This window comes from Colius striatus, chromosome 2 (assembly GCF_028858725.1).
Source record: "Colius striatus isolate bColStr4 chromosome 2, bColStr4.1.hap1, whole genome shotgun sequence".
NCBI lineage: Eukaryota > Metazoa > Chordata > Aves > Coliiformes > Coliidae > Colius > Colius striatus.
Genome location: NC_084760.1, coordinates 87,357,722 through 87,383,678, shown reverse-complemented (window position 1 = coordinate 87,383,678; position 25,957 = coordinate 87,357,722). Strand labels below are relative to the sequence as shown.

General features: G+C 45.9%; 1 protein-coding gene across 4 annotated transcripts; it reads right to left on the bottom strand.

Annotated features, from left to right (window-relative positions):
- Positions 1 to 330: 330 nt before the first annotated feature.
- On the bottom strand, positions 331 to 25,957 carry TRAF5 (TNF receptor associated factor 5). 4 transcript variants are annotated; one of them, XM_061990066.1, is made up of 13 exons: positions 25,898 to 25,957; positions 22,957 to 23,185; positions 12,292 to 12,438; positions 11,685 to 12,056; positions 10,490 to 10,547; positions 9,113 to 9,214; positions 8,371 to 8,535; positions 8,047 to 8,124; positions 7,598 to 7,672; positions 7,241 to 7,333; positions 6,139 to 6,279; positions 4,365 to 4,533; positions 331 to 3,804 (listed from the first exon to the last, which is right to left on the bottom strand). In XM_061990066.1, exons 4-13 carry the CDS (start codon positions 11,897 to 11,899, stop codon positions 3,227 to 3,229), a joined length of 1,674 nt encoding a protein of 557 aa, XP_061846050.1. In that variant the 5' UTR covers positions 11,900 to 12,056; positions 12,292 to 12,438; positions 22,957 to 23,185; positions 25,898 to 25,957; the 3' UTR covers positions 331 to 3,226. The 4 variants fall into 4 exon arrangements, with proteins under 4 accessions (XP_061846050.1, XP_061846053.1, XP_061846051.1 ...); XM_061990069.1 differs by having other exon boundaries at positions 6,151 to 6,279; XM_061990067.1 differs by having other exon boundaries at positions 11,685 to 12,053.

The window sequence follows — 25,957 nt, the reverse complement described above, 5'->3', positions numbered from 1 at the left end:
CATCAGACTTGTTCTCCAGACTCTTCACCAGCTTTGTTGCCCAACTCCGGGCTTAGAATTTACTCAATTTCTGAAGTGCAGTTGCTTTACAATGTTCAAGTATAAACTATCTCTGAGGCGCATTGATTCTCTCTACAGCAGTGGTGGGGTTTGGTACGGGTTTTTTTTATTGTAAGCAAATACCCACTATTCCCCGTGTCCTTCTAAAAAGTCTGCTTAAATCCAGCCAAAAGAAAGACATGCCACTCCCACTCCAGAAGGATGCTAAAATTTATTCTTATATTAGTTTACATACACAGCGATGACATTTGGCTAGAAAAAATGCCTGTGTTGTAGTAAGAGATTCAAACAACTATAAACTATCAATAAATACATTAAAACCATTCTGTCTGCTGATGTAGAAATACCCTACGCTCTTTTTGGTTACTTGCCCAGTACAATATTATTTAAAAGATTTTTGGTGTTTTTCATGCAACATCAAAATTGTTCCCAACAATTCATGCTACACAACATCTTTTTTCTTTGTTAGGAATGGGATATTTTAAATCTTGGTTTACAAGTAGTAAAAATCACTGAAAATGTAACGTCAATCACTCAGCTGTTGTAAGAAGAAAAACCAACCCAACAATTTAAAGAAGGCTGTCTTTAAAAAAAATTAATTTTATCAACTAATTCCTTATAAAACAGGCAATATTTCAAAAGGCATGTTTCCATCACCCAGGATGAACTGTTTGTGCTTCAAAATTGTAAAAGGAATATTCGTGGCAAAAACGTGAACCCAGCTAGGTAGGGGAGGGGAGAGATTGCAGTGCGGACTGGCTAAAACCAAACATGCTTTCAAAATCTGCCCAGGAACACACTAAACACTTAACTACGTCACCTACTCTAACATTTAGAAATGGAGTTTTATTAATACTTAGCTCTTTTCATGCTCAAAACTCTTCACAACGATTTCAATGGCCCTAACGCTTCTGCAAGTATTATTATCCCCATTTTACGCCTGGGGTGGTGGAAGCAGAGAAGGATGGGAATGTGCCAAGACACAGACCACCTCCTTTCCCTCTTGCTTCCCTCGGCTGTCCAAGTTCTTTATCACTTTTTCTTTGTTTTACACTCCACCTGCTAACTCAGGTGGTATGTCTCTGTCAGTTATGAGTGGTTGTGCCACTTTGAAGGTTACATGATAAATATTAAAGTAATAATCGACATGAAGTCCACGTCTGAGGCTCGGGATTGATGTCCTAGAACGCCACACCATTTTCAAACCAAGCTTGCTCTTTCTGTAACAAAGTGTTAGGGACACGAGGCCTAACTCGCTCTTTGTGGCTGTACAAAAGAATAAAATCTGTCCCTCACCGTCTGTCCCAGGGAACATGGAAAGTCCCTACAGTGGCCCAGTACGTCCCAATATTGTATAAGAAAAAAGACATCTAGATCACAATGACTATTTCAGAACATCTAGATCAAAATGACTATTTCAGATGTGCTAACTCACCATAAGGTAACAGATAACTAAGGTCTCTTCCCTCCTGCCCCTGCATTTGAAAATGTTTGTGTCTGAATTATGCCCTAGAAACCCTGTGGGAAAGTAAATGCCTCGCAATGAGTTAATAGATACAAAATACAGTATTTTGCCTTCATCTTGGTCCCCAAATTGTATTGTTTCAGTTGATATCAACATCCTGCACAGAAAAAGCATTTTTGGTTTTGACACGTTTACCCTCTTGAATTTTCTACCTTATACCATGCAGTCTGTGTCCCATTTTGATTTTTATCCTTCCTGCCTAGTTTACTCTTAGTCTAAACCCAGCTCAGTTTCTTGCTGGTTCTTGATAAGCTCAGGTTTGCTCTGCCAGTGGACCACAGGAGCAATGGATAACATTGTGGTGTTTCACTACCTGAGATAAGACAGACACAAAATTCTGTCACCTGTAAGAACAAAATGATGGAGTGTGCAAAATTACATCCCTCTTACAGGCACACAAAAGGCTTTTAAAAGGCACGTGTGTTCTTTGTCACTTGCTCCTCAGTGCCTGATCTTGGTGGTTTTAGTGCATCTCCAGTAAACCCTGCGTGATGCACACATTCCCTTGGAGGGAACTTGCAATACAAATTCAGATCTTCAGGCGTACCTCATAGTCAGCAGTCGTTACTGAGCAGCTGCCTTGCCTTTTAACAGATGCTTGAGCTGCACTACCTGTGAGAACTGGGTTCTTATGGAAACCTCACTCCCTAGTCTATTTTCCTCCTCCCTTCCCAAACATCCCCACTTCTGGTGGATGGGAACAGCGCACGTTACATGGGTTTTGCTCAGGCAGATATCCAAAGCTCTTCCCACCTTCCGTAGAGCTGGTAGGCCAGAAAACATCTCTTTTGTGCACATGCGGGAACAAACGTACAGGAGTTTTGCCCCTCTTCAGCTCACCACATTCAAGAGCTGGCAGGCTGACCCAGCACCCCACTTCTGGCCCTGTCTTGAGAGGTGAGAAGTACCTATGGCTTCTTTTGACTTCAGATAGGGACTGCAGATGTTTACCACCAATGTAAATCAGTTCTAAGGCACTAGGCAGGAATGGAAAAGACACAAGAAAGCTATTGTGACCTGGGGGTGTTCTGTACAGCTGGAATACCAGGCTAGAAAAATAAGAGGCATCAGCATCTTCCTCCAGGCTCTCTGGAAAAAACAAACAATTAAAACGAAACAAGATAAAGGTACAAGATCCCAGGCAAATGTTTACCCTGCCTGCCCGAAGCCATTCTCCCCACTTCAAAAATCCAGGAGGTGGAAGGATCAAGATACATTCCTTCAAACACACTGCCATTGCAGTGCTGCTGCTTCAGGCTGATGAAATGCACTTGCACACTTGGGCCTGGCTTCAGCTGTGTGCACAGGCCTGGAACCCATAGGCTCCAGTGGGCTTCCTGGGGGAGCTTCTGATGATGGGAGCCAAGTGTTCCCTCCAGCCTGGGCTGAGCTAAGCCTGGATGGAATGCATGTTCGCATCCAGCTGGACTTAGGCCTGCTTTAAAAACGCAGTCTTGGGGGAAAAAAAGAAAAGGTTAAAAAAGGAAAGGCTGACACTTTGGCAATTCATTATCTGTTGGTCCTAAAGCCTTGAAACATGATCAGTAGCTTTACTAGTGGCTATTCACTATTGCATGGCTGGCAGTCGCCAAGAAAGCATTTCGTAGCGGTTAAAGCAGTCACATTGATTGGGCAGGCTTTTCACAGCTCCTCCAGGTCGGTTAAATCCACCACCACTTTCAAAAAGAGGGTGTCATCTCTGATGTAGGTGTTCTTGGTGTTCTCCAGGACTGTGTGCGGCACAAAGCGTGGGCACCCAGAGGCGATATTCATTTCTCCGTCTGGCCTTTTGAAGCTGCTGCTGTTGGGGTCAGCTCTAAAGACTTCCACAATGTGATTTTTTTTCCCACTTTGGTCCAAAAGCATGAGCGTAACTTTCTGCTTGAAAGGCCACAGTAACAGTGAGTCAAACTCCCCTCTCATCACAACGAAGTAGAGAGAGATGTGCGTTCCCTTCCCCGAGCCGTCGCCGTTCAGGTAGGCCCTGGCGCACAGCCTGTAGCCGCAGCGGCTGGTGTAGAAGGGCTGGCTGAATATGGACAGCACACGGCCTTCCACCGCTTCTTTCTTCTTCATCTTGTAGTCCGTGATTTTCCAGATCAGTTTCCCACTGTAGCACGTGCCTTCCAAAAGCTTAAAGCGTTCTTCGTTTTTATTGATCTGTGCTTTGTGAACGTTGATCTGCAGATCATGTTTGCTGGACTGGCCTTCCAAAACAACTAGGGGTGAAAAAAAAACACAGAAAAAAGAATAGATGAGGGTAGGGGGGAAGAGGAAGGGGAAAAACAAACAAAACAAAAAAGGTTAAATGTTCAGTAAAAACAAAAAACTGTCAAAACACTGGATACAAAGAGCAACCAGACTCATGCTTGAGTAACAGACCTACTCAAGCCCAGATACAGTCTGTGAACTAGTGTTACTACAGCTGTTAACTGTTTAAAATGGTAATTGCAGCTGGTTGTTAAATAAGGAAAACCAGTACTACAAATGGGATTTAATGGATAGCACCAGTGCCTCCATCACAGCGTAGCAGCCTTCCCAAAGTCAGCTGTGTGGCCTTGCAGTGCCCCAGGAATCTGGGAGACATTGTGGAGCAGGGGAAGGTGGAAGGATGCAGCACACATTGCCACAAGTTGGTCTTAGGGAGCAAGACAAAGAAAGCTCTTTCTATTGAAGAGTTGCAGTTAACTGGCTGTAGCACCAGAGTCTCTACTCAGCTACCAGTCTATCAGCAAAACCCTCCCGCCCGTGCAGAAAGGAAATGGAAGTGCCACCATACCCAAGCGCTGCTCGTATGTCTCCATCAGGGCAATCTTCTGCTTTACATTTTCAATCGTGTCAAACAGGGGTCGCAAGTCCAATTTACTTTGCTGCTGGTTTGCCATCTGTATTAGCTGTTTCACTTGCGATTCCAGGCGTGCAGACTTATCCAGGTGACTGGCCAGAGCCTTCCCAGTTTATGCCATTGGAAGAGGGTGGGAAGCAGAGACAGGACACATCCATAAAACCAGCCATTTTGTATGAAATAAGATCAAGAAGTTTTTAGAATGTTGCTACTATCAACTACACTGTGCATTTGTAGTGCTCTGCTGGCTTAGGAACGTATCCCAGTGCTCCTTCAGGTTTAATTTAGCATATTTACTGACTGAGAAGCCATCCCTCATTCAGACCCATCCACACTGTATCACTTTACTCCACTGACTACTCAAATTTACACCTGTGTATTTGCCATGGGGATCTGGCCATGAGGATTTGTACCATTTTTTTTTGTGCCCAGATCAGATATCTAAACTTTGTTGGTTAAAATGAACCACCGAATCACAGAATGTTATGGGTTGGAAGGGACCTCAAAAGATCATCTAGTCCAACCCCCCTGCCAGAGCAGGACCACCTAGAGTAGCGTTGGTCACACAGCAGCTCATCCAGGTTGGTTTTGAATGTCCCCAGAGAAGGAGACTCCACAACCCATCTGGGCAGCCTGTTCCAATGCTCCCTCACCCTCACAGTGAACAAATTGTTCCTTGTATTTCTTCTCTTATGTTCCAGCTTGTACCCATTGCCACTTGTCCTATCATTGGACATCACTGAGAACAGCCTGGCTCCACTCTCCTGACACCTGCTCTTTATGTATTTGTAAACATTAATGAGGTCACCCCTCAGTCTCCTCTTCTCCAAGCTAAAGAGCCCCAGCTCCCTCAGCCTCTCATCATAAGGGAGATGTTCCACTCCCTTTATCATCTTGGTGGCCCTGCACTGAACTCTCTCCAGCAGCTCCCTGTCCTTCCTGAACTGAGGGGCCCAGAACCAGACACAATATTCTAGATGAGGTCTCACAAGGGCAGAAGAGAGGGGGAGGAGAACCTCTCTCCATCTACTGCCCACAGCCCTTCTAATACACCCCAGGATGTCATCGGCCTTCTTGGCCACGAGGGCACATTGCTGGCTCATGCTCACCCTGCTGTCCACCAGACCCCCAGGTCCCTTTCCCCTACACTACTGTCTAAGAGTTCATTCTCCAGCCTGTACTGGTACATGGGGTTATTTGTTCCCAGATGCAAGACTCTATACTTTCCCTTGTTGAATTTCATTAGATTTCTCCCTGCCCAACTCTCCAGCTTGTCCAGGTCTCGTTGAATGGCAGCACAGCCTTCTGGTGTGTCAGCCAGTTCCCTCAGTTTAGTATCATCAGCAAACTTGCTGACAGTGCCCTCTGTTCCCTCATCAAGGTCATTAATGATTGAACAGTACTGGTCCCGGCACCAACTCCTGAGGTACTCCACTAGATACAGGCCTCCAACTAGATTCTGTCCCATTGATCACAACTGTCCACCTTCTTCCCTTCTACCAGTTAACAATCCACCTCACTACCTGATCATCCAGCCCACACTTTCTCAGTTTTGCTGCAAGACACCACTGTATTGTAAAAAAATAACCAAACAAGGTGGGCTTGTAAAATGTGTGGGAGAACTATTACTGTCCTGCTATTTTACTGGAAAAACATATTTCAGGATGCAATAAAGCAATTGGCAAAAAAGGTAAAACCAATGTCTTACCTGCGTGCTTACCATCAAGTTGCTACTTTTACCAAACAGTTGTGTAAACTGCCTGAACTCCTTCTCACACTTTTTAATGGCCTCTGCTAGCTGCTGGATTTTAATCTCTTTACATTCCAGGCTCTTATACAGGTCAGATATCTACAAATGGAAAAAAACAGAGTAAAACACTAAGGCACACCAAAATATACAGCAATCAAATTAAAACATATGTGACTACATAGGACAAAGTGGAAAAGTTTATAATGCAAAGCCCCTAAAACTTAGCTAGATATAGCACTACTTAATTCACAACTCATGGGTAAGCACTGGCAAGAACTGAACATAAGGTAATCATACCCCTTAACAGATCCGTGTGGCAACAGGTGCAAAGAGACTCAGATCTGTCATCCCTATCACGATTACCTATTTGTCTCCATAGTGGGATAACACAGATCCACACATGTGAATGTGCATTTCTGTGGATGTGTATACTGGGTTTTTTTTCCTCTACTGAGGCCTAATCAGTAAAAGAGATGAGCCAGTGAGGGATATCAACTCCAAAACCATATTGTAGCATTTTGAGGCACTTCTTTTTAGCATAAACAGGCAAAAGAGTAAGTCAACCATCAGCTTGAATGCATTAACCATAGTAGGATTGGACATACACCCACTGTCACCTGCTGGGAGCTGCAGAAGTCATCGGAGAAGAAAGCTGCTTGCAACTGGCTCTGCACTACTCTGTGCTACCTCTACAGAGGGGGTGACTTGGGCACCTAACAGCTCCCTTGTGGAGCAATCTGACTGGGCACTGAAACTTTACAATATGTTATCTCCAAACCTCCTACCCCCTGTAAGCAGAGACCAAAATTAAATGAGGTGAGCAATGGCAATGAGCCTCCCACCGTGCTTGGTGCAGAATATACGTGCCTGTGCACAGAGAGGTTTCCATCTCATTAACTGACTTCATAGAAGAACTTATTCTGACCTCTGAGGTGTGCAAAGACAATAAAACCAGTCTTTTAAAGCATAGCTGTGCTAAAGCAGGACAGAAATGTAGAATCTCGTATCGTGCTCCAACCAGCCAAGAACCACTGAAGAGTGCTGGTTAAATATGACTTACCTGTTCTTCCAAGCGGGAGTTCTTGTCTAAAATCTGCAGCATATGTTCCCTCAGGGCGCTGTTTTCATGGTCAGCAAGTTTCCCTCTTTTAAGCTTAGTGAGGCAGAGTGGGAAGTGAAAAAATAGAATAATAAGATACACAGATTTTTTAAGTCATTAATAAAAAAATTATTGATGCAATCATTTATAAATGTGCTTTGAAAGCAAGGCAATGTCAGCCATGATTCTCTAGTACAGCACCTTAGCCAGTACTAAAAATGCTGTACAAGAACAAAAACTGGCTGTTTTGGCTAATTTGGCTCTGATTGGTTTGGGAGACAAATTCCAGCCCCGGTACAAAAATCTATAAACCAGTACCTTTACAAGACAGCCATACTGCTTATACGGGCAGTCCACTTCCACCTCAGGACATACTGCATGGTGCTTTTCAATCTGCAGGTATTGACAAAGAAACTTGTAATGAAATAAATATGATCTGCTGCACTGATAAATCTGAATGCCTGCATAGAGGGTGAGTAAAGGCCAATGTCATGACACCATTGATCGTGTAAACAGGAAAATGAGTACTGACCGTCAATAAGTATCAATAAGAGACTTCTGCATACTGCAAAATGCCAAGGGTTTGCAGCAATGGGATGCCTCACTTGTGACATAGGACACAAACCCCTTTTAGGACCAAACAAAGAAAATACTGGGAGCAATCAAGTTTTATTGTCATGTGGTCCATGTGGGCTGCAACAATACTTTCTGTTTTCACCAAAGCATGTTATCTGCTGAATCACAGTGTATGAAAAGAACAATAGTACCTCCTTTTTCAGAATTATTTGTGAACAGTTTTGGAGGCAAGGCACAGGATAATCAGGGCAGTCGTTTTTCTCATGGTTCTGAGGAAAAAGAAACAAAACGAAGTAATGGCTTGCATTTTTGTCAAGTAACATACATACAGGAAGCTAATCCCACACGTACACTTACAAGCCCCACATCACATTGTTTAGAAGAGAGCAACAGTAATTGGTAGTATGTAAAGCACATTTATTATTCAGCCCTATTGCAACGCTGCAGACTCTCATTCGGCAACATCGAGAGGCAAAATGTGCTATGGATTCTCAGGGAATGCTTTAGAATCTTACCTTTATGTTAATTAACACCACGTATTTATTACAGTACTGACACATTTCTTCTCGAAATTTACAGTGCTGGCTCAAATGCTCTTTCAAGTCTTTCCGAAGAATTTGATCACAACATCCATCATTAGTGCACTGCACGCTTTCAAACAGACACTGCTGAAGATGCTCCTGCAACACGCGACAGCAAATCAAACCCCAAAGTATTTCACCGCATCTGCACGTCCCCAACAGACCCACAGAAACATTTGGCAGTTTGGTAACAGGCAAAACTCTGAATACTTTTTCCTCCATAAACTTTTTCCTTTTCCAACCTCAGAACTAAAGTGAGCTTGAAAATTTGGAGAGTCCCGTGTTCGACTTCCACTTTCCATTCAATTGATTTACCAAAAATGGCCCAAATGGCCAGTAGGTCTTGCCAAGTTTTCTTCTGTCAACCATCATGTGGGGCCCAAGCATACAGAAGGTATGTAGAGACACTGTGGATGTACCAAATCTACATAAAGCAAATGATTCTTATTAAACAAACAAATAATCTAAGGCAAAGCTGGAACAAGCTGAATGGCCGTAATGTTTTGAACTTAACATTTGTTACTTACAGCGTGTAGCTAAGTAAAAAACTTTGTACTTGCATCACATTGCTACAATAAATCCAAAGTCTGAAGACAATCAATGGAATTTCACTTATCATAAATACATAGTTTTGCATGAAAACCAAAGGCTTCAAAATTTGATGAAGCAAACTAACCTGGTACCGTCCCAGAATGATTTTTGAATTGCAGTCAGGGATGTTTTTGCAGAAGACGTGCAAGTTGAGAACTTCTCTTTTACAGCAGTTGTCTTTGAAAACCTGTGAAGGAAGCAAACAGGTCTCTGTATGCAGTCACAGAGGATGTGATGAAGGATATAAAAAAGCACAACCTCACAACAAATCTTTTAAGCACGCTCGTGTAGACTCCATATTTGCAAGTATGGTTCTTTGTAATTCATACTGAAAATGTATACTAAAATGTCTACTAAGACATATATGAATTTTTTAACAAGCATAGGGGTTTTTCCCCCTATGGTTATTCCCCGGGGTGCTGATCCATCCCAGCATCAGCAGCATTAGCATCTCAGGAGCTGTAAAACCACTGCCAGAACCTGTCAGTATCTGGAAGAAAGCAGCCGGAGCTAACAGGCCTCAAAGGACAAACCATCTCTATGCATACTCCTCTGATGTTCAGGCAGTGCAAGCACACCTTTGGGATGGAGATGATGTTGAGATACCCCTTCTATAACCTCTGAGAAACAGCATTGTTCCCAGTTGTGTATGCAGAAGCAAGCTAAGCCCCCTGAGCAAACTTTCAATCTTATTTAGGGATCTTCCTGTAAGGAGCATTATAAAGCTGCTCACTGTTCCACTATTGCCAACAAAAATTGCACAAAGTAGAGACAGCAAATGAAAAACAAAAACCACATGGACAGTCAGATTACAATTTCCTATCAGGAGAAGGAGAGAGAGTAGGAGACATTTGATTTCACTGGAAAATTAATTCTGGCAGGGCCAAGCATGTTGTGTACTTTCAAGCCTTGGCATATTAAGTAAGGACAATTGCATTTATTTAACAACACACAAAAAAACAGTAGTTTGCAAAATAAGAAGCATGAACTTATGTTTTCCTCTAAAAAGTTACACAAAAGTAAGTTAGGTCTGCAGTGTTAATGAGATATAATGGAAATAGTTCAGGCAGCAATTTACACCAAGCAAAACAAAGACAATCAAATAAACTAGATAACTCAGCAAGATGAGGCATTAAAAATGCAAGTCAGTAAACTCTCCACTAAAAAAGGCATCTGGTGACTAAGGAAAATTTAAAACTTTGTGAAACACTTCAACACTGTACTGGAAATACAGAAGGCTACAATAACTTCAGAGTATGAGGTATAAAACAAAGCTTTAGCTGTACACCCACACTTCCTTTCTGGGAGAGCATCACTGAATACACTGCTGCCCTTAGCAACATTTCAGAGACAAAAGCTGCTCTGTCTCTGAGGACTAACAGGCTAAGAGCCACCTTGTTCTCAGCTGTCATGACTTCTCCATGCACAGGTTGAGTGCTGAAGTAAAACTACAGCCGCTTACCTCGTGCATTTTTATTGTTTCTTTGTCGACCGGGCAGGTGGGTACTGCATTCAGTTCTCTAGATCAAAAGGAAAGTCATGTTAACCCGCAGAAAGTTTTTATTTTACAAAATTGGGCCATGCTAGAATCCAAATCTGTCAGAAGTCAGTACTAGATACTATGAAAAACATGAGTGGTTCGAAAACGCTTTCATCTGGCAACTACACTGCCAAACTGTGCCCACAGCTCTAAAAGGGCATTATGCAGTGACAGCTAGTATGTAACAGAAAGCAGAGTTTGTCCTATGAGTGTTAATAAGATGGTTTTTAATTAAGAGGACTCTGTCACACTCTGACCATCTGCTGCTCACAAATGTCCTATCTGAAAAAAATCCCACCGCCTCCATTAAGCGCAGCTTTTGCCCAGAGCAGGCAGTGCACTCCCTGCTGCACCAGCAGAAGAAGATCTAATGGCTCCTGTCTTAAGGCTTCCAGAAGCCCTGCAATAAGGAACGGGAAGACAATGAGACAGTGCAAAATGGGATGTAACCCAGAGAGAGAAAGCAGCATCGCAAATTCATAAAAAGGTAAGTGGCAACATCCATCCACATAAACAGCTCCTCTGCAGCTTCCCTGGGCCAAATCCCACCCTGGGGTACACGAAAGAGTAGGTAATGTATTCCCATGTGGGTCTGTGGGCTAAACTCGTTTGTACCTGCAGGTGTATCCTGAGCAGGTGGATGCCAGCAGCCTCATGGTGTGACTGTAGTATCGGGTAACACTAACATCAGTTTTGTAACTCCAATGAAGTCAAAAGAAATTATATGAGAATCAAATGAAAACAGCTTAATCTAACCACCAGTGCCAGTACCGTGAGACATTAACGCAGCAAGCCCACCCGACCAGCACAGTGCTAGGCACGCAGGCTGAAACGGCATCTCAAGCACTACTGCTTAAGCTTATGTCAACCATTGCCTTGCTGACTTCCCTGCAGTTACTGAGCGTTCCTCACCAGCACTGGGTGAGGTCTTTAAGGACACCTTTAAAGCCCTGAGCATGCAGACCTCAAGCTCAACAGTCTTTCCACTGACTCCTTCAGCATGGTATCAGATCGGTACTATCACTACTATGGCACTCACTGCTGATTTATAGAAGGTGGTGACTTCCTTTTTAGGGAGCACGGGGAGCTGGTGGGTGCAGGAGGAGCTGGCACTGACCTCAGAGACAGAATGCACTGCTGGCAGAACCGGTGCCCGCATCCTGTCTGGTGGGGATTGCGAAGGACGAGGCGGCAGTAGGCACACTTGTACCGCTCTTCCAAGGCTTCAACAAACTTGTAGTTGGCATCAGGCTCGAAGTCCAGAGAGATGGCGCTGGCAGAGTTCTGGCGCGTGAAGATGCCCGAGAGAGCGGCGGGTTCGTCACAGGCCATGGGAGCTGCGCTGGGAAGCAGGCACAAGGAGAATGCCCTCGAGCACTCACGGGCAGGTGCAGCACCCTGGGTACCACCGGCAGCGGGCTGCCACTCGCTGGGGGGCTGGCATCGGCAGTGGCCTGGTGGCCACGGACTTCAGAGGAAGGAGCAGCTACTGAAGAACAACAAAATGCTCTGAGAAGCAGCTCTTAGTCTCAAAAAAAAAGAATTACAAGAGTAAGAGACACAGTTGGGGAAAGCAGAGGCCATGTCTTGGCCCTAAGGTCTGCCAGGAAAGTCTACACTTAACCACCACAAGACTGCATGAGTTCACTGCACTGGTTCAAGCAGCAGACAGCTTTGCGGTTCACAGCAAGGAGCATGCAAAAAGAAAAAAAAGGGGGTTTTACCTTCAGTTTACTTGGTACAGGATTCAAAGCCTCTTAACGTGACATCTTTCTTTTTCCTGTTGATCACTCATGTGTAGCAGTAAACTCTAATCCTATTTTTCTTCAAGGTTTGACTTACTTATGTGCAAGTTCTTGGCTATATTAATCCTGCATAAAGAAGCAGTTGGGGAAAAAAAAAGAAAAGAAAGAATAGCAAGACTGCAATCAAAGGCATAACTTAATTTTTTCTCTCAACCTACCAAAGCTCATACACAGCACAGAAATGCAATGCTAATTTTCTAATAGGAAAAACCAGTAATGTTTGTTTCCAGCCCCAAGCCACAAACCTTGCCATTTGCCACCAGTCCCTCAACCTTGCAGTCGTTTCTTTGCAAGCAGCTCAGGACCTAGAGGTACTCTGGTTTTCATTTTTTGTGGCTTTGCATTCAGAAGACATTTTTTCCTTACAGGATGTGTACAAAAGCACAAGGCACCTGAGCTCTCAGATGACTTTGCGGGGGAAGTGCTCAATTTTATAGCAGTGCTGTGGGACTCTCTTCTCTGTGTGCATCACCCACCCTGTCAGTGACTCCAGTCACTCTTATTGGCATCAGCTCCTCTCCGAGAGCTGTGACTCAGCTCCTGGTAAGGTCACTGCGGGTTATCTGCTGCTTTCACAGGGAAGCATGACCAACCCATCACCACTAATAACCTTACGGCTGGCATGAAACAGTATGCCAAGTACTGATACACCACCCTGCTGCAGTGGATTCCTGGCCCACGAAAGTAGTGATTCATACCATGCCATGTGCAGCTGCCACAGACCACTGGGCAAGGAAGTCCAGTAGACTGGCAAAGTACCTGATTCAAAACCAAGCCAAAGCACTTAACTGACAAAAATGCATTTCACAGCAAACATTTGCATGCTTCTGCAGCTCAGCACCCTTGTTCATGGCTTTACACGACACTTACCTGCCCAGCTGGTGAGAGCCTCTCTGCCCTCCCAGGCTGAGTGATAGACACATTCCAGAACAAATGATTGTCTCATGTTGGTAACTCACAGGAGTATGAGCCCTAATCACATTCCAGGCATGAAGACTCAAAGAATCTCAAGGGCTGGAAAGGACCTTGAAAGATCATCTAGTCTGAACCCCCTGCTGCCAGAGCAGCAACAGGTGTAGTGGTTTTGCCTGTGCCAGCTTTTCGGTAGCAGGGGGGCTACAGGGGTGGCTTCTTTAAACAAAAAGAGTTGCCAGAAACTTCCCATGTAGCTCATAGGGTTAGGGCCAGTTAATTTTAAGCTGGACCCTGCACCTGACCCAGGCCTGGCCAATTAGTGATGGAGGTAACACCTCTGTGAATAACGTATTTGAGAAAGAGAAGTTGTTGCGCAGTTGAAGAACTGCAGCAACAACAGGGAGGGAGAATGTGAAAACATCTCCGCAGACACCAAGGTCAGTGGAGAAGGAGGGTGAGGAGGTGCTTAGGCACTGAAAAAGGCTCCCCTGTGATATGTGGTGAGGACCATGGTGAAGCAGGTTTCCCCCTGCAGTCCATGAAGGACCACTGGGGAGCAGAGACCCACTCACAGCCCGTGGAGGACCCCACACCGCAGCGGGTGGATGCCTGAAGGAGGCCGTGACTCCATAAGAAGTTCATGCTGGAGCAAGTTCCTGGCAGGACCTGGGAGTCTATGGCGGAGGTGCCCACGCTGGAGCAGGTTTGCTGTCAGGACTTGTGATCCTGTGAGGGACTCAGGCTGGAGCAGTCTGTCCCTGAAGGACTGTTCTCCTAGTGGATGACCCACGCTGAGGTAGTGTGTGAGGAGCTGCCTCCATGGGAGGCCCCATGCTGGAGCAGTTCGTGAGGAGCTGCAGCCCATGGAAAGGACTTGCTGGAGAAGTTCATGAAGGACTGTCTCCTGTGGGGAGGGATCCCACACTGTAGCAGTGGGAAGTGTGATGAGGCCTCCTGAGAAGAAGCAGTGGCAAAAGTCCATCTGTAATGAACTGACCGTAACCCACATCACCTGTGCTGCTGGGGAGGAGGAAAGGGAGTCCTGGGAAACAGAGGAGTGGGGAGATGTGTTTTTAAGATGGTTTTTATTTCTCAGCTCCCTGCTCTTACTATTTCTTTAATAAATGAAACCTTTTTTCTCCCCAAGGTGAGTCTGTTTTGCCCATGACACTAATTGCTGAGTGATATCTCCGTCCTTAAGTCACAAGCCGCTTGTTATATTTCTCTCTCTCCCGTCCATTTTAGGAGGAGAGTGATTTTATGATTGGGTGGACAACGGGCTAAACCACCACAACAGGTCACATAGGAACTCATCCAGGTGAGTTTTGACTGTGTCCAGAGAAGGAGACTCCACAACTCATCTGGGCAGCCCATTCCAGTGCTCCCTCACCCTCACAGTGAAAAAATTCTTCCTTGTATTTCTTTGGAACCTCTTATGTTCCAGCGTATACCCATTGCCCCTTGCCCTACCTCTGTGGTCCCTCCAAATGAACAACCTGCTGCTTCAAACCAGAGACAACTGTCCATCTGACTCCTTTCATTTTAAAACGGCTGACCTTTTCTCCTCTGAAAATGGGGTTCCTCCTTCTCTGACACTTAATATGGAGAGAAGCCCCAAGGATTATCAGCCTGGTGCCTGCTGCTTCAAAGGCAGATAGAGAACTGTGACGGGAAACTTCCCCAGCATAGACTACCTACAGAACAAATTTCCTATCAACTCATTCTGTCATGGGTTGGTGAGAACCCTGAAACATGCTTCCTTCCTCTCTCTTGCTCCCATTTACATGGCATCCAATTGCCTGAGTCCTATTACACTGCAACACTTGTGTCACTTGCTGGTATGGTTTACCAAGTTAATGCCGTGCTGCATAACAACACATTAAAAAAAAACATTAACATCTACATTTTACGCATTTTGCCTTTAAGGGTCTACCTCTACTCCACAAGTACTTCCAGCTGAGGTGAACAACGTTACACGTGTTTTAGGCAACAAAGTTATGGGATCCAGTAAGAAAAAACAGTCACTGCTCAAAATTCCAACCAGGAACAGCTTTAGAGCTCTTGCTGCTCATGAAATCAACCACATTAATTCCTGCCTCTTTCTACAAGGAGCACAACGTGCTGCAACGGCTTCCACCTGTCTTGCTGAAACGAGCGCCTTTATCTCCTTAAACACCTCCATGACGTGCCCAACCCCCATCCCACTCCTAAAAATGGAACTCTCAGCACCTTCACAAAAGCACCTCCTCCACCTCAGCCTCTCTCAGTAGTGTGTTTGCACAGCTGAGGGTACCTCACGACACAGGAAAGAGCACCTCAGGTGAAAGAGAGCAGAACAGAAATCTCTGGGTGCCTGGAGGTCGGGGGATGTTTGCCACCACTGCCAGCCTTGTAAGAGGCATGCTGCAGTGTTTGAAGCTGCTTTGCTGGAGGAAACAGGCTGCCCCAAGAGAGAGCCTGTGGATAATGACGCTTCACCCAAACTGGGGAGGTGAATCGGGACCGGGAGATGGGCTCAGAGGAGCCAAGAAACGGCAGCCCTTGTGCTAGCCCGGCTAGTGGCCAGCGCTGGGTGGGAGGCAATCCAAACAGAGCGGATGGCACAGAACTCCCATCCCAGTGCACATGGGTGACTCGGGGGGATCAGAGAGGCTCTTCTGCCACCTCGGGCGTCCAAGCACTCCAGGCCCGCCCACACTCACACTGCCCGCACTGAAACCAAAGGGAAACCATCAGGGGGGAAAATAGTGCGTTTTTGTGACAGCAAGAACACGCCGATGGTTAACGGAATCAGTTTCCTGCTTACGCTAATGCCAGGCCCGCGTGGGAGAGGAGGGACGCTTTCACTTCTGCCTGCTCACAGCTAAGAGCAGGGGGAAGGCGTCTTTCCTTTGTGTACACCTCATGTTTTCAGCACGCGTGCGAACTCTAACGCCGCCTGAAAATATCAGAGCGCGGCAGGCTCTGTGCAAAGATGCTCTTGTGGCGGACACACAATGACCACAGCGACGACGTTCTCATTGCAGTTCCACTGCAATGGCATGCACCACACACCAAAAAACCCCACCCTGATCTATGGGCACTGAAAATCTACATGTCTAAAGAAACAGGTTTCTGTATACTGAAATAAATAGAATCAATTCTGACTGCACATAGAAAAGTAGTATGAGTCACTAGAAGCTACGCCCAGGGCCTATAAACAGCTACCCAAGAGTGGGAGCTCAAGGGCAGCGTAGAACAAAGAGCTTCCAGCTGCACCTCCCCACCATTTCAGCATCCCAGCCCTGCCTGCACCAATGGTAGCACATGCAAACCACTTCTGGAACAACTCTTTACACATTGGCACTGTATGCACATTGCATCTGTACTGAGGGTTATGGTTCAGTGGTGGGCTTGGCAGCATGAGGTTACTGGTTGGACTCGATGATCTCAAAGGTCTTTTCCAACCATGACTATTCTATGATTCTTTAATCTCACTGGAAACAATCCAAAGGGGAGAATTTTCATAAACTTTCTTAACATGGGCTACTCTGTTTTAAACACCAAAGTTGGTGGGGGGTTGGACTAGATGATCTCTAAATGTCCCTTCCAACCCCTACCATTCTATGAATGTAAGTTTGATTATTCCTTATTTGTATAGCCAATATGGTATGTGCAGTCTTCCAAGACTACCAAGATTGGCAGAAACTGAGCCCAAATATTTGCCACGCTTAGTATATCTTACCTTTCAGAAGCTGAGCAACACATGAGGAGAACATGACAATAAGGATAAAAATCAGCTGGGCATGACTTACTATATATAAAATTAACATTTTTAAAGCAAAGTTCAAACACTTTCCCTCTAGCAGCGCTGCTGCCTATCTATATCACCAGCAGTCAGAATGGAGAGAAGCGGTGTGCAACGCTGATACCACACTGAACTACTGGAGACAAATCAAGTTTTTTTAGCTAGAAACACATACATGCTGCACATAGAGAAAACCATCCCTATAATGTGGTCACTTCTTTACAAAGAAAATATGTCTTTCCAGTTTTCTCTTGTGCAATGCCAATCCCTGCACAAAGGTCAGCAGATCACCCCATGAGCTGTCAGTGCACAGCCAGCTACAGCACCGAAACCTTCACGCCACCACATTCTTTAGACTGAGAAGGGCAAATATGTGAGTCGTTATTACAGATTTGGTCATCACACACGGAGAAGATGACAGGATCCTTGGTTCTGCTGCCCAGCAAATGGGGGCTGAGAACACAGCTTTCACAAAGTTCACTGTGTGAAGGGAGGTCAATGCTCAGCTGCTCTCCAGGATTCGGGTATTGCTTGGTAAAAAGCACTGTGACTGCTTCCTACTTATCGTGCTTCCATAAAATACATAGAACAGGGCACTGGAAAAAGTTATACACCTACGTTCCTATACACCTAGCTCTAGTTCAGGTCTATTGCTTTGCCCTAAGACACAGGTAGAGACAAGTCTTAGAAGATGCCCTGTCCCTCCCTCTAAAAATTACCTGCCTTTTATGGTACATCAGAACTAGAAGCCTGTCTTGGTCACAGTGGGGAAAGTTTTATCAAATTTAGAGGTCTAAGATCAATTCACTTCACTGGGAGCTGACAGACAGAAATATGATAGAGAGGAACATATTTTGCATTAAAATATCCCTCTCCATGCTGCCTTATTAACTAGGTAGACTACCTGCATCCAGTATCTTGAATTAAAACTGTTAACAAAGGTCCTTGACTTACTACTAAAATAAGGTCCTCCAGAAAAACACCACATTTTGAGGACAAAGAAATATATACCCTGGCTTTTTACGTATGTAGTAGAACAGGTAAGAGTCTGCCAAAGAATGACTAAAGACAGCTATACACTTTGAAATACACATTTTAGATATAGCAGATTATATGAAGTCATGTGAAAAGAGCAGATGATGACATCTGGCATCACTAGGCGATCACCCTTGTCCCTTCCAATCCAGGAGGAGTTACAATACCTTGACTGCTGACAACCAAACGCACAGAGTACCCACGGGAGAGAAGGACCCTGGCTGCATCATCTGTGGCCCCCTGTAGTCCCACCGCTTATATTCAGGGCTCACTCCTACCTCAACCTGGCAACAAGTCAGCCTCAGGAGCTGCCCTGCTGTTGGCCTAATCACTTAGAAACCGTGGTACATTGACCACCTGGAACCCAGGAGAAGGTATTTCTAACAGCAATATCTGTTGGATATGTGCCTGCAGCCCCACGGGGAATGCTGCTGCAGAGGACAGCACGAGAAAAATATTTTCCTTTGTATACAGACAATATTATCCAATTCAAATTCCACTATTACCTTCTTCTCAAAGCACAGTAAAACCTTACTAAGCAAGCATCAGTTTGCTAATCTCCATAGGCAAATTTTCACTAAGCAGAGGAAGACAGTAGGGTTTCCTTTGCATAGCGTTACAGCCAAGCATTACAGTAAATCCCTGTAAGAGCAGACATCATTGGTTTTTTAAGACATAGATTACAACACTGATAGCAGTTAAAAGAAAACCAACCAAAAAACATAAACAACAAAAGCTCCACACTCTTAGAACTAATGAAGTATGGCTGGTGCTGAAGTAGCTTTGATTATACAGCCAGCTTGCTTATTTGCTACATCTACTCTTTTCTCTGGATCTCCTAATCATGAATTAATTTAGTTTTATTTAAAAATTCCACGTTAAATCAACACAAAATTGTTACAGTATTTGGGATTTTTTTTCCCTTAAAATAATCTCTTTCACAGCTGGAAAATAACTTCTCTGGCAATACCTGTACGTTTTGCCACCTTCCCGAGCACCAACAGAAATTTTGGTAAGAAGGCATCACCACTTACCCCTATGACATCCCGTCTCTGCTTTGCTGGTTCAGTGGCTGAATTTGGTTCTTGAAATGTTTTGAGCTCTGCAGCCTTCCCCCAATACAGTCCTGTGCTGCTCACACCCCCGTGTGCCACAACTCACCCCTAAAGAGCCCTTTAGAGAGGAGAAATAGTTCTAGCAACGTTAGGCTCCCGCCAGCAGTAACAAGACACGTTTTGGTAAAGCCGTACCTGAGAACTGTAGCTGGTCCTCAATGGACAGAAAATGAGAGAGAGATTGAGAGAGAGAGAGAGAGAGAGAGAGAGAGAGTGTGTGCGAGCGTAAGCTTTGTGGTTGAAACAACAGAACGAGCATTTTAAACTAGCAAGGGAGTGGAAATCCCCCAGCACAGCTTTGAAAAGATCACATCTAAAAATGTTTTAAAAGTCTTAGGTCAAAAGGCAAGCCACTGAAAAGCATTTTCCCTGACTGAGCTGATGTAGGGACTGCAGATTTTACCATCCTGAGCAACACAAGGTTACCAAGCCATTTTCCCAGGTTTTGTCTGAGGTAATAGAGGAGTTTTCATCTTTCACAAAAGCGGCGAGCAATGTGACCAAAGAAAAATGTATGTGGGCAGCAGGAAACACATAAAGATGTATGGAAACCCCAGATACAAGTCTGTGAATCCCTGCACAGTAGCCTCAAGGAGCCCAGGTGAATCTGGTCACTGAAGGAAGCCACAGGACGGCTCATGAAGGAAGTGGCACCGGCTTGGTCACAGAGCAGCTCCATCACCTCACGCTACAGGCTGCAAGGGCACCTCGCATCAAAATCAAAACTCTCCAGCTGAGATAAAATCCACTCTAAGAAAATAAGTGGTTATATTTTGGGTTGTAATAATTTAAGTAGCTATAAATCCTAATGATTTTTGTAGCCTATACTTAATTGCGCCCACAGGATTCCTGGCAGACCTCATCTCTGTATCAGCCTCCTTCCCCAGACCAAAATGTGCTGTCCTTGGGCTCCTGCTCTAACCTCACTCTTTCCTTATTCTCCTCTGCCCCTTCCCCTGGCTTTCTTGTTTCTCCTTTCTTTTCCCCTCTCCTCTAAAGTATGGTACCTTATTTTCTAGAAAAGCAAGTTTTTTTAAAGTTTCCTATCACTTAAAACAATAGTTTTTCAAATACTCTATTCTATTTCATAGTAAACACAACACATACCCTTTTTAGCCTTTTCACTTTAACTGAGCTTGCTTTTAAGAGCATTTCTAACCTATTTCACTTTCCATCTTCCCTCCCAGGAGGCATCTCAACCCTGCTGCATGTTTTCCTGAAACTTCCCTGAAGCTCTGGAATAGACAAGCCATTGCTGAAGTCAGCAGCAAAGGGAAAGGCATCAATTTGAAGGCATGATGCTTCTTTATGGGATCAATTTAATTGATCCAAGTTGTATTTCTAGACACAGTCTAAGCTCACTTTTACAGCTAAGCTTTTTCAACCAGAAGATATTCTTCCATCCCTGCCATGAACTCATATTGTCCCGGTGCATCCTGATGAAGCTGTTGACTACACACAGCCTCTGCACAGGCTGACATCAGAGCAGCAGAATGGCTCATACATGGGCTTTCCTTGAACCCAGCAGCTCTGGAGGAAGGATGGATCTGGATGGTTTTGCTGGGAGGAGGCAGCGCTGCAGGAGCCATGGTGCTCTGTGAGCACAGCTCCAGGAAACACCAGCTGCTTCTGGGAAGCTTTGGGGAAAACCCCAAATGGAGAAGCTGAGTAGGAGCAGGATCTTAATTTTAAGCAATTTCACTCTGCAGATGAGTAGAGAGCAATAGGCCAGTGTTACTGTTTGTGGGCAGCCCTCACTCTCCTCCAGCACGAACTGAAGTGCTGAAACCCAGACCAAGGTTCAAACAAGCTCAAGGGGATGAAGGAAAGTGAAAAGGCAGACAGCAATACCATGTAGAAAAGAGAATTAAGGAAAAGAGAGACACAGGAACACCATAAGGAAACAAAAGTTAAGATGTAACAATATGGGATGCAGAGCAAGACAATGAACGGGGTTTGATTTTCCTTTTCTTTTAGTGTATTGAAGCCAAAGTGAAGTCCTCACTCCTTCTAACAAATAGGCCACTACACATTTTATGAAAAAAAGTCTTTGGGGCTTTTAAGTTTACATCTCTTTCCCTGCTGCAAGGGGACACACTATCCAGGGCTTCAGTTGCTTTGACCATCCTGTCAGTTTGGCCACAAATACCTACTAAAGGCATAGGACAGTCTTGGTTTTAATTTTTCATGCCCCTGTCCTTTTGACTTAATGGAGAACTTAATCAGCACACACACAGAAACCTATGAATCAACTCAGTGGTTGGTTATTCATCTGAATTACTAGTATGAACTCCAATTTTGCTAAGGCTGTCCACCCCTTACTGATGTGTTCCCTTGCCCCAGTGGTAAAAGATTCCCCTCATCCCGCAGTTTGGTGGATTTTGCTCTAACACACACATGTATTTGACAACATACAGACACACATTTTTCCAGTCCCAGTCCTCAGTGAAAAAGAGAATGTCAAAACCCAGATGCTATCAAGGATCCCATGAACTTGCTGTTGGAAAAGCAGTAACAGCAAAGATTGTCATCATTTTCTTTTCAAAAAACAAAACAAAAACAACCAAAAAAACCCCAGGGGAAAGGATGTGTTCTTAAGAAGTCCTTCCCATGAGATCAAACAGGACAGGCTGGAGGTACAAACTGGGAACAGTGCTTCTCCAAAGGTGACCTGCAGCTGGGAGCTGGGCTGCCACCCGTCCATGCAGCCCACCACAGCCAGGCACTGGTGCAGCCAGGAGCCGTGCAGCCACTGCCCACACCTGGATGAGTGCTGGGAGCAAAGCACAAGGACCTGCCCTGAGGCATCAAGGGCAAAACCACTCCTTTTGGCATTGGGCAAGATGCCATGTAGGAAAGATGCTAAACACACCACGGGCAGCATCCAACTCTACTCTTGCTGTTGGCACCAGCTTCAGCTTTAGTGCTCCCAGCAGTGAACAACATTGCTGTTTTTAGTGGCCTGGAGGTGCATCTCAGACATCAGTGAGGTCTACGTTCTTGTTTCCTCAGTAAATAACTGCCATGACATTACATTTAATGTTGATGACAGTGAGACAGACAAATGGATACTTTTTTTTTTTCTTCTTAGATTGTGCCCAGTACCCTTCCAGAATATCTTTCATTGAATATGTGAGCTGGCAACTGTTTGTACTTGCTGTCTCTTATGTATTTGCCAAATCTCATGGGATAGGATTTGAAATGGTAGGGGTGCCCAAGAAAGCTGGTTGATCTTCAAGTGCCACTTCCTCCAAACCCATGATAGGAGTGTCCCCACAAGTAGAAAATCAGGAGAGGGAGGCAAGAGGCCTCCATGGATGAACAAGGAGCTACTGAAAGTATTCAAGTAGAAGCAAGAAATATATGTAAGGTGGAAAAAGGACCTGGTTGCTTGGGAAGAGTATAGGAACATCGATAAGAGTAAGCAGGGACAAAACCAGGAAAGCCAAAGTCCTTTTGGAATTAAATCTAGCCAATGTCACTCCAGTCTTAAAAAAAGGCAAGAAGGAGGACCCAGGAAACTACAGGCTGGTCAGCCTTGCCTCCATCCCTGGAAAGGGGATGAAACAACTCATCCTGGATGCAATCTCAAAACACATGAAGGAAAAGATGATTATCAGAGGGACTCAACACAGATTCACCAAGCAGAAATCCTGTTTAACCAACCTGAGAGCCTTCTATGGGAATATAACCAGCTGGCTAGATGAGGGGAGAACAATGGATGTCATTTACCTTGACTTCAGTAAGGCTTATGACACTGTCTCCCATAACATCCTCATCAGAAAGCTCCAACAATGTGGCTTGGATGTGTGGTCATTGAGGTGGATCGAGAGTTGGCTGAATGACAGAGCCCAGAGGGTGGTGATCAATGGCACAGAATTGAATTGGAGGCCTGTGGCCAGTGGAGTTCCACAGGGATCAGTTCTGGGGCCAGTCTTGTTCAAACATCTTCATCAGCGACCTGGATGAGGGGACAGAGTGTATCAGTAAGTTCCCTGATGACACCAAACTGGGAGGACTGGCTGATTCCCCAGAAGGCTGTGCTGCCATTCAGTGGGATCTCGACTGGCTTGAGAGTTGGGCAGAGAGGAACCTCATGAGGTTCAACAAGGACAAGTGCAAAGTCTTGCATCTGGGGAGGAACAACCCCATGCACCAGTACAGGCTGGGGGTTGACCTGTTGGAGATCAGCTCTGCAGAGAGAGACCTGGGAGTCCTGGTTGATAACAAACTAACCATGAGCCAGCAATGTGCCCTTGTGGCCAAGAAGGCCAACGGCAACGTGGGATGCATCAAGAAGAGTGTAGCCAGCAGGTCAAGGGAGGTTCTTCTCCCCCTCTACTCTGCCCTGGTGAGGCCTCATCTGGAGTCCTGTGTCCAGTTCTGGGCTCCCCAGCTCAAAAGGGACAGGGAACTTCTGGAGAGAGTCCAGCACAGGGCCACCAAGATGATCAGGGGACTGGAGCATCTTCCTTATGAGGAAAGGCTGCGGGAACTGCAGCTGTTCAGCTCAAGGAAACAAGACTGAAGGGGATCTCATTAATATTTGTAAGTATTTAAAGGTGTCAAGAGGCTAGGGCAGCACTTTTTTCTGTAGTGTCCAGTGATAGGATTAGGGTTAATGGACACAAAGAAAAACTATTTTACTGTGAGGGTGAGGGAGCCCTGGAATAGGCTGCCCAGAGATGTTGAATCTCATTCTCTGGAGGCTTTGAAATCCTGCCTGGACATGTTCCCATGTGACCTGATCTAGGTGAACCTGCATTAACAGAAGGGTTGGGCTAGAACATCTCTAGAGATCCCTCCCAACCCCTACTGTTCTGCAGTTCTGCTTGTCTGTGAGTGCATGGATATAGTAGACGAGACTGAAAACCATGTAACAGAGACCTGATTATTTCACGTCTTAGCAACTGCTTCAGGAAAACTGATTTGTGGATTGTTCCTCTCCTTGAGGTTTGGTTAGTTGCTAAGTGGCTTTGCTGCATCATCATCATCACAGTACCTTTACATTTCAATATTATCTTCTGCAAAATTAGCACCCAGCAACATACTTAGCCTAGAGAATCCCTATATGCAAATATTATTACATACAAAACTTGCTTTATCAGTTGTGCCCCTGATAGACAAACATATCCAACTGCACTCTGGGCAGTCCCGTATCAAAACCACTGCCATTTAGGGTGCCGACAGTTTCTCACACACTTGATTATTTTTTGCAAGACTGAGCTGGGGAGACTATGGAAATTTTGCAACATTTTTATTAATAATGCCCATGACTCAGATTTCCTCACCTTCCTTAGCTCAGCAACGCACTGGTGTAAAGAGGTTAGCTTCTTTCCTGGGCTGAGGGAAGAGGGTGGAACAACGAAACATTTGCAGCCCAAACTGGAACAGATAACCCACTAACAGTGTGAACAGTACTCCTCTCAGTCACTTGCCAAGAATCTTGGGCAGAAAAGGGACCACGCTAAGAAAAGGCTCACGCTAAGATCAAAAGCAACAATGCAACCCAGTCCTCAGACAAAACATGGTGAAGTGCAATACTAGCCAGGCTGGTACTCCTGCACAGGAGCATCCCAGAGCACCTCGATTTTACATTCATCGTTAAACCTGTGTGCTCTGTGTAGAATCTGCTGGGGCTGTTTAAAAATACGACCGTGTTACCGCTGCCAATCTGGAGACACGCCTGACCCGAATACACCCTGCTATTTATAGCAGATGGTTAGGCTCCTTTCAGCCACCCCGTATTTACAAAACGGAAGTTATGGGGAAAGTTGTTCTTGGCTGGCACCGGGAAGGCGCAGCCAAGCAAACAACTGACAAAGCATTTCAAGAAGTGCAACAATAGGAACTCTCCATTTCTCCTTCTAAATCTTAAGAGTGATGAAAATATTTGTTCGAAGCGTGCTGCCTCGGTATGCTGCCAGCGTGCTGTTAATCTGGGGAAATCAGAGGACCGGCTGGGTCTCTCTGCACGCACACGGAGGAGAAATTCCTTCCGCCCGGCAGAATTCAGTTGACACCAGCGGGGATACTTGTTCTCTGCAATTAATTTTGAGAGATCAGAGCCACTGCGTCGGCATTCATCCAAGCGGTCCCTGCTTCTTTGTTCCCTCCTCAGCCTCCAAAATCCCATCCAGCTGTGCCAGCCTGCGAGCCGTGCACCGGACCGATATCTCCCGGCAGCACGGCCGGGTCAGGCGGCGTGGGAGCGTCTGGTCACGGACGGGGAGTGGAGCTCGAGCTGCGGGACCCTGCTCAGCCCCAGGCAAGGGCTGCGCTCGGCGCTGTAGCCCGGAGGAGCCCTCCACACCAACGCCAAACTCCCGACCGCGTCAAATTCGGGTACAGCTTTTGTTTTTCCACACGGGACCCTTTTTTAAGAGGCCGCGCGGGCTTCCCCTCAAAGCCGAGTGGGCGGGAACGGAGCCCGCAGCGACGCCGTCACCCACCGCCCCCTGCCTCCCGCCAACGGGGCCGGGCCGGAGGCCCCGCCCGGCCAGCACCGGCCGCCGCCGCCCGCGGCTCCCGCGCAGCCCCGGCCGCGCTCCCCGGCACGCCCTCGGTCCCAGCCTCGGCCCCGCTCCCCGGCACGCCCACGGCCTCGACACCTGCCGGGCCCGGGCCCGACGTGGCGTGGCCCGCGGCACCGCCCGCCCCCTCCCCGCCGCACCTGTGCCGGCGCTCGCTGCTCCCCGGGCGGAGGCCGTGGCCGGGCCGCGGTGGCCGGCGT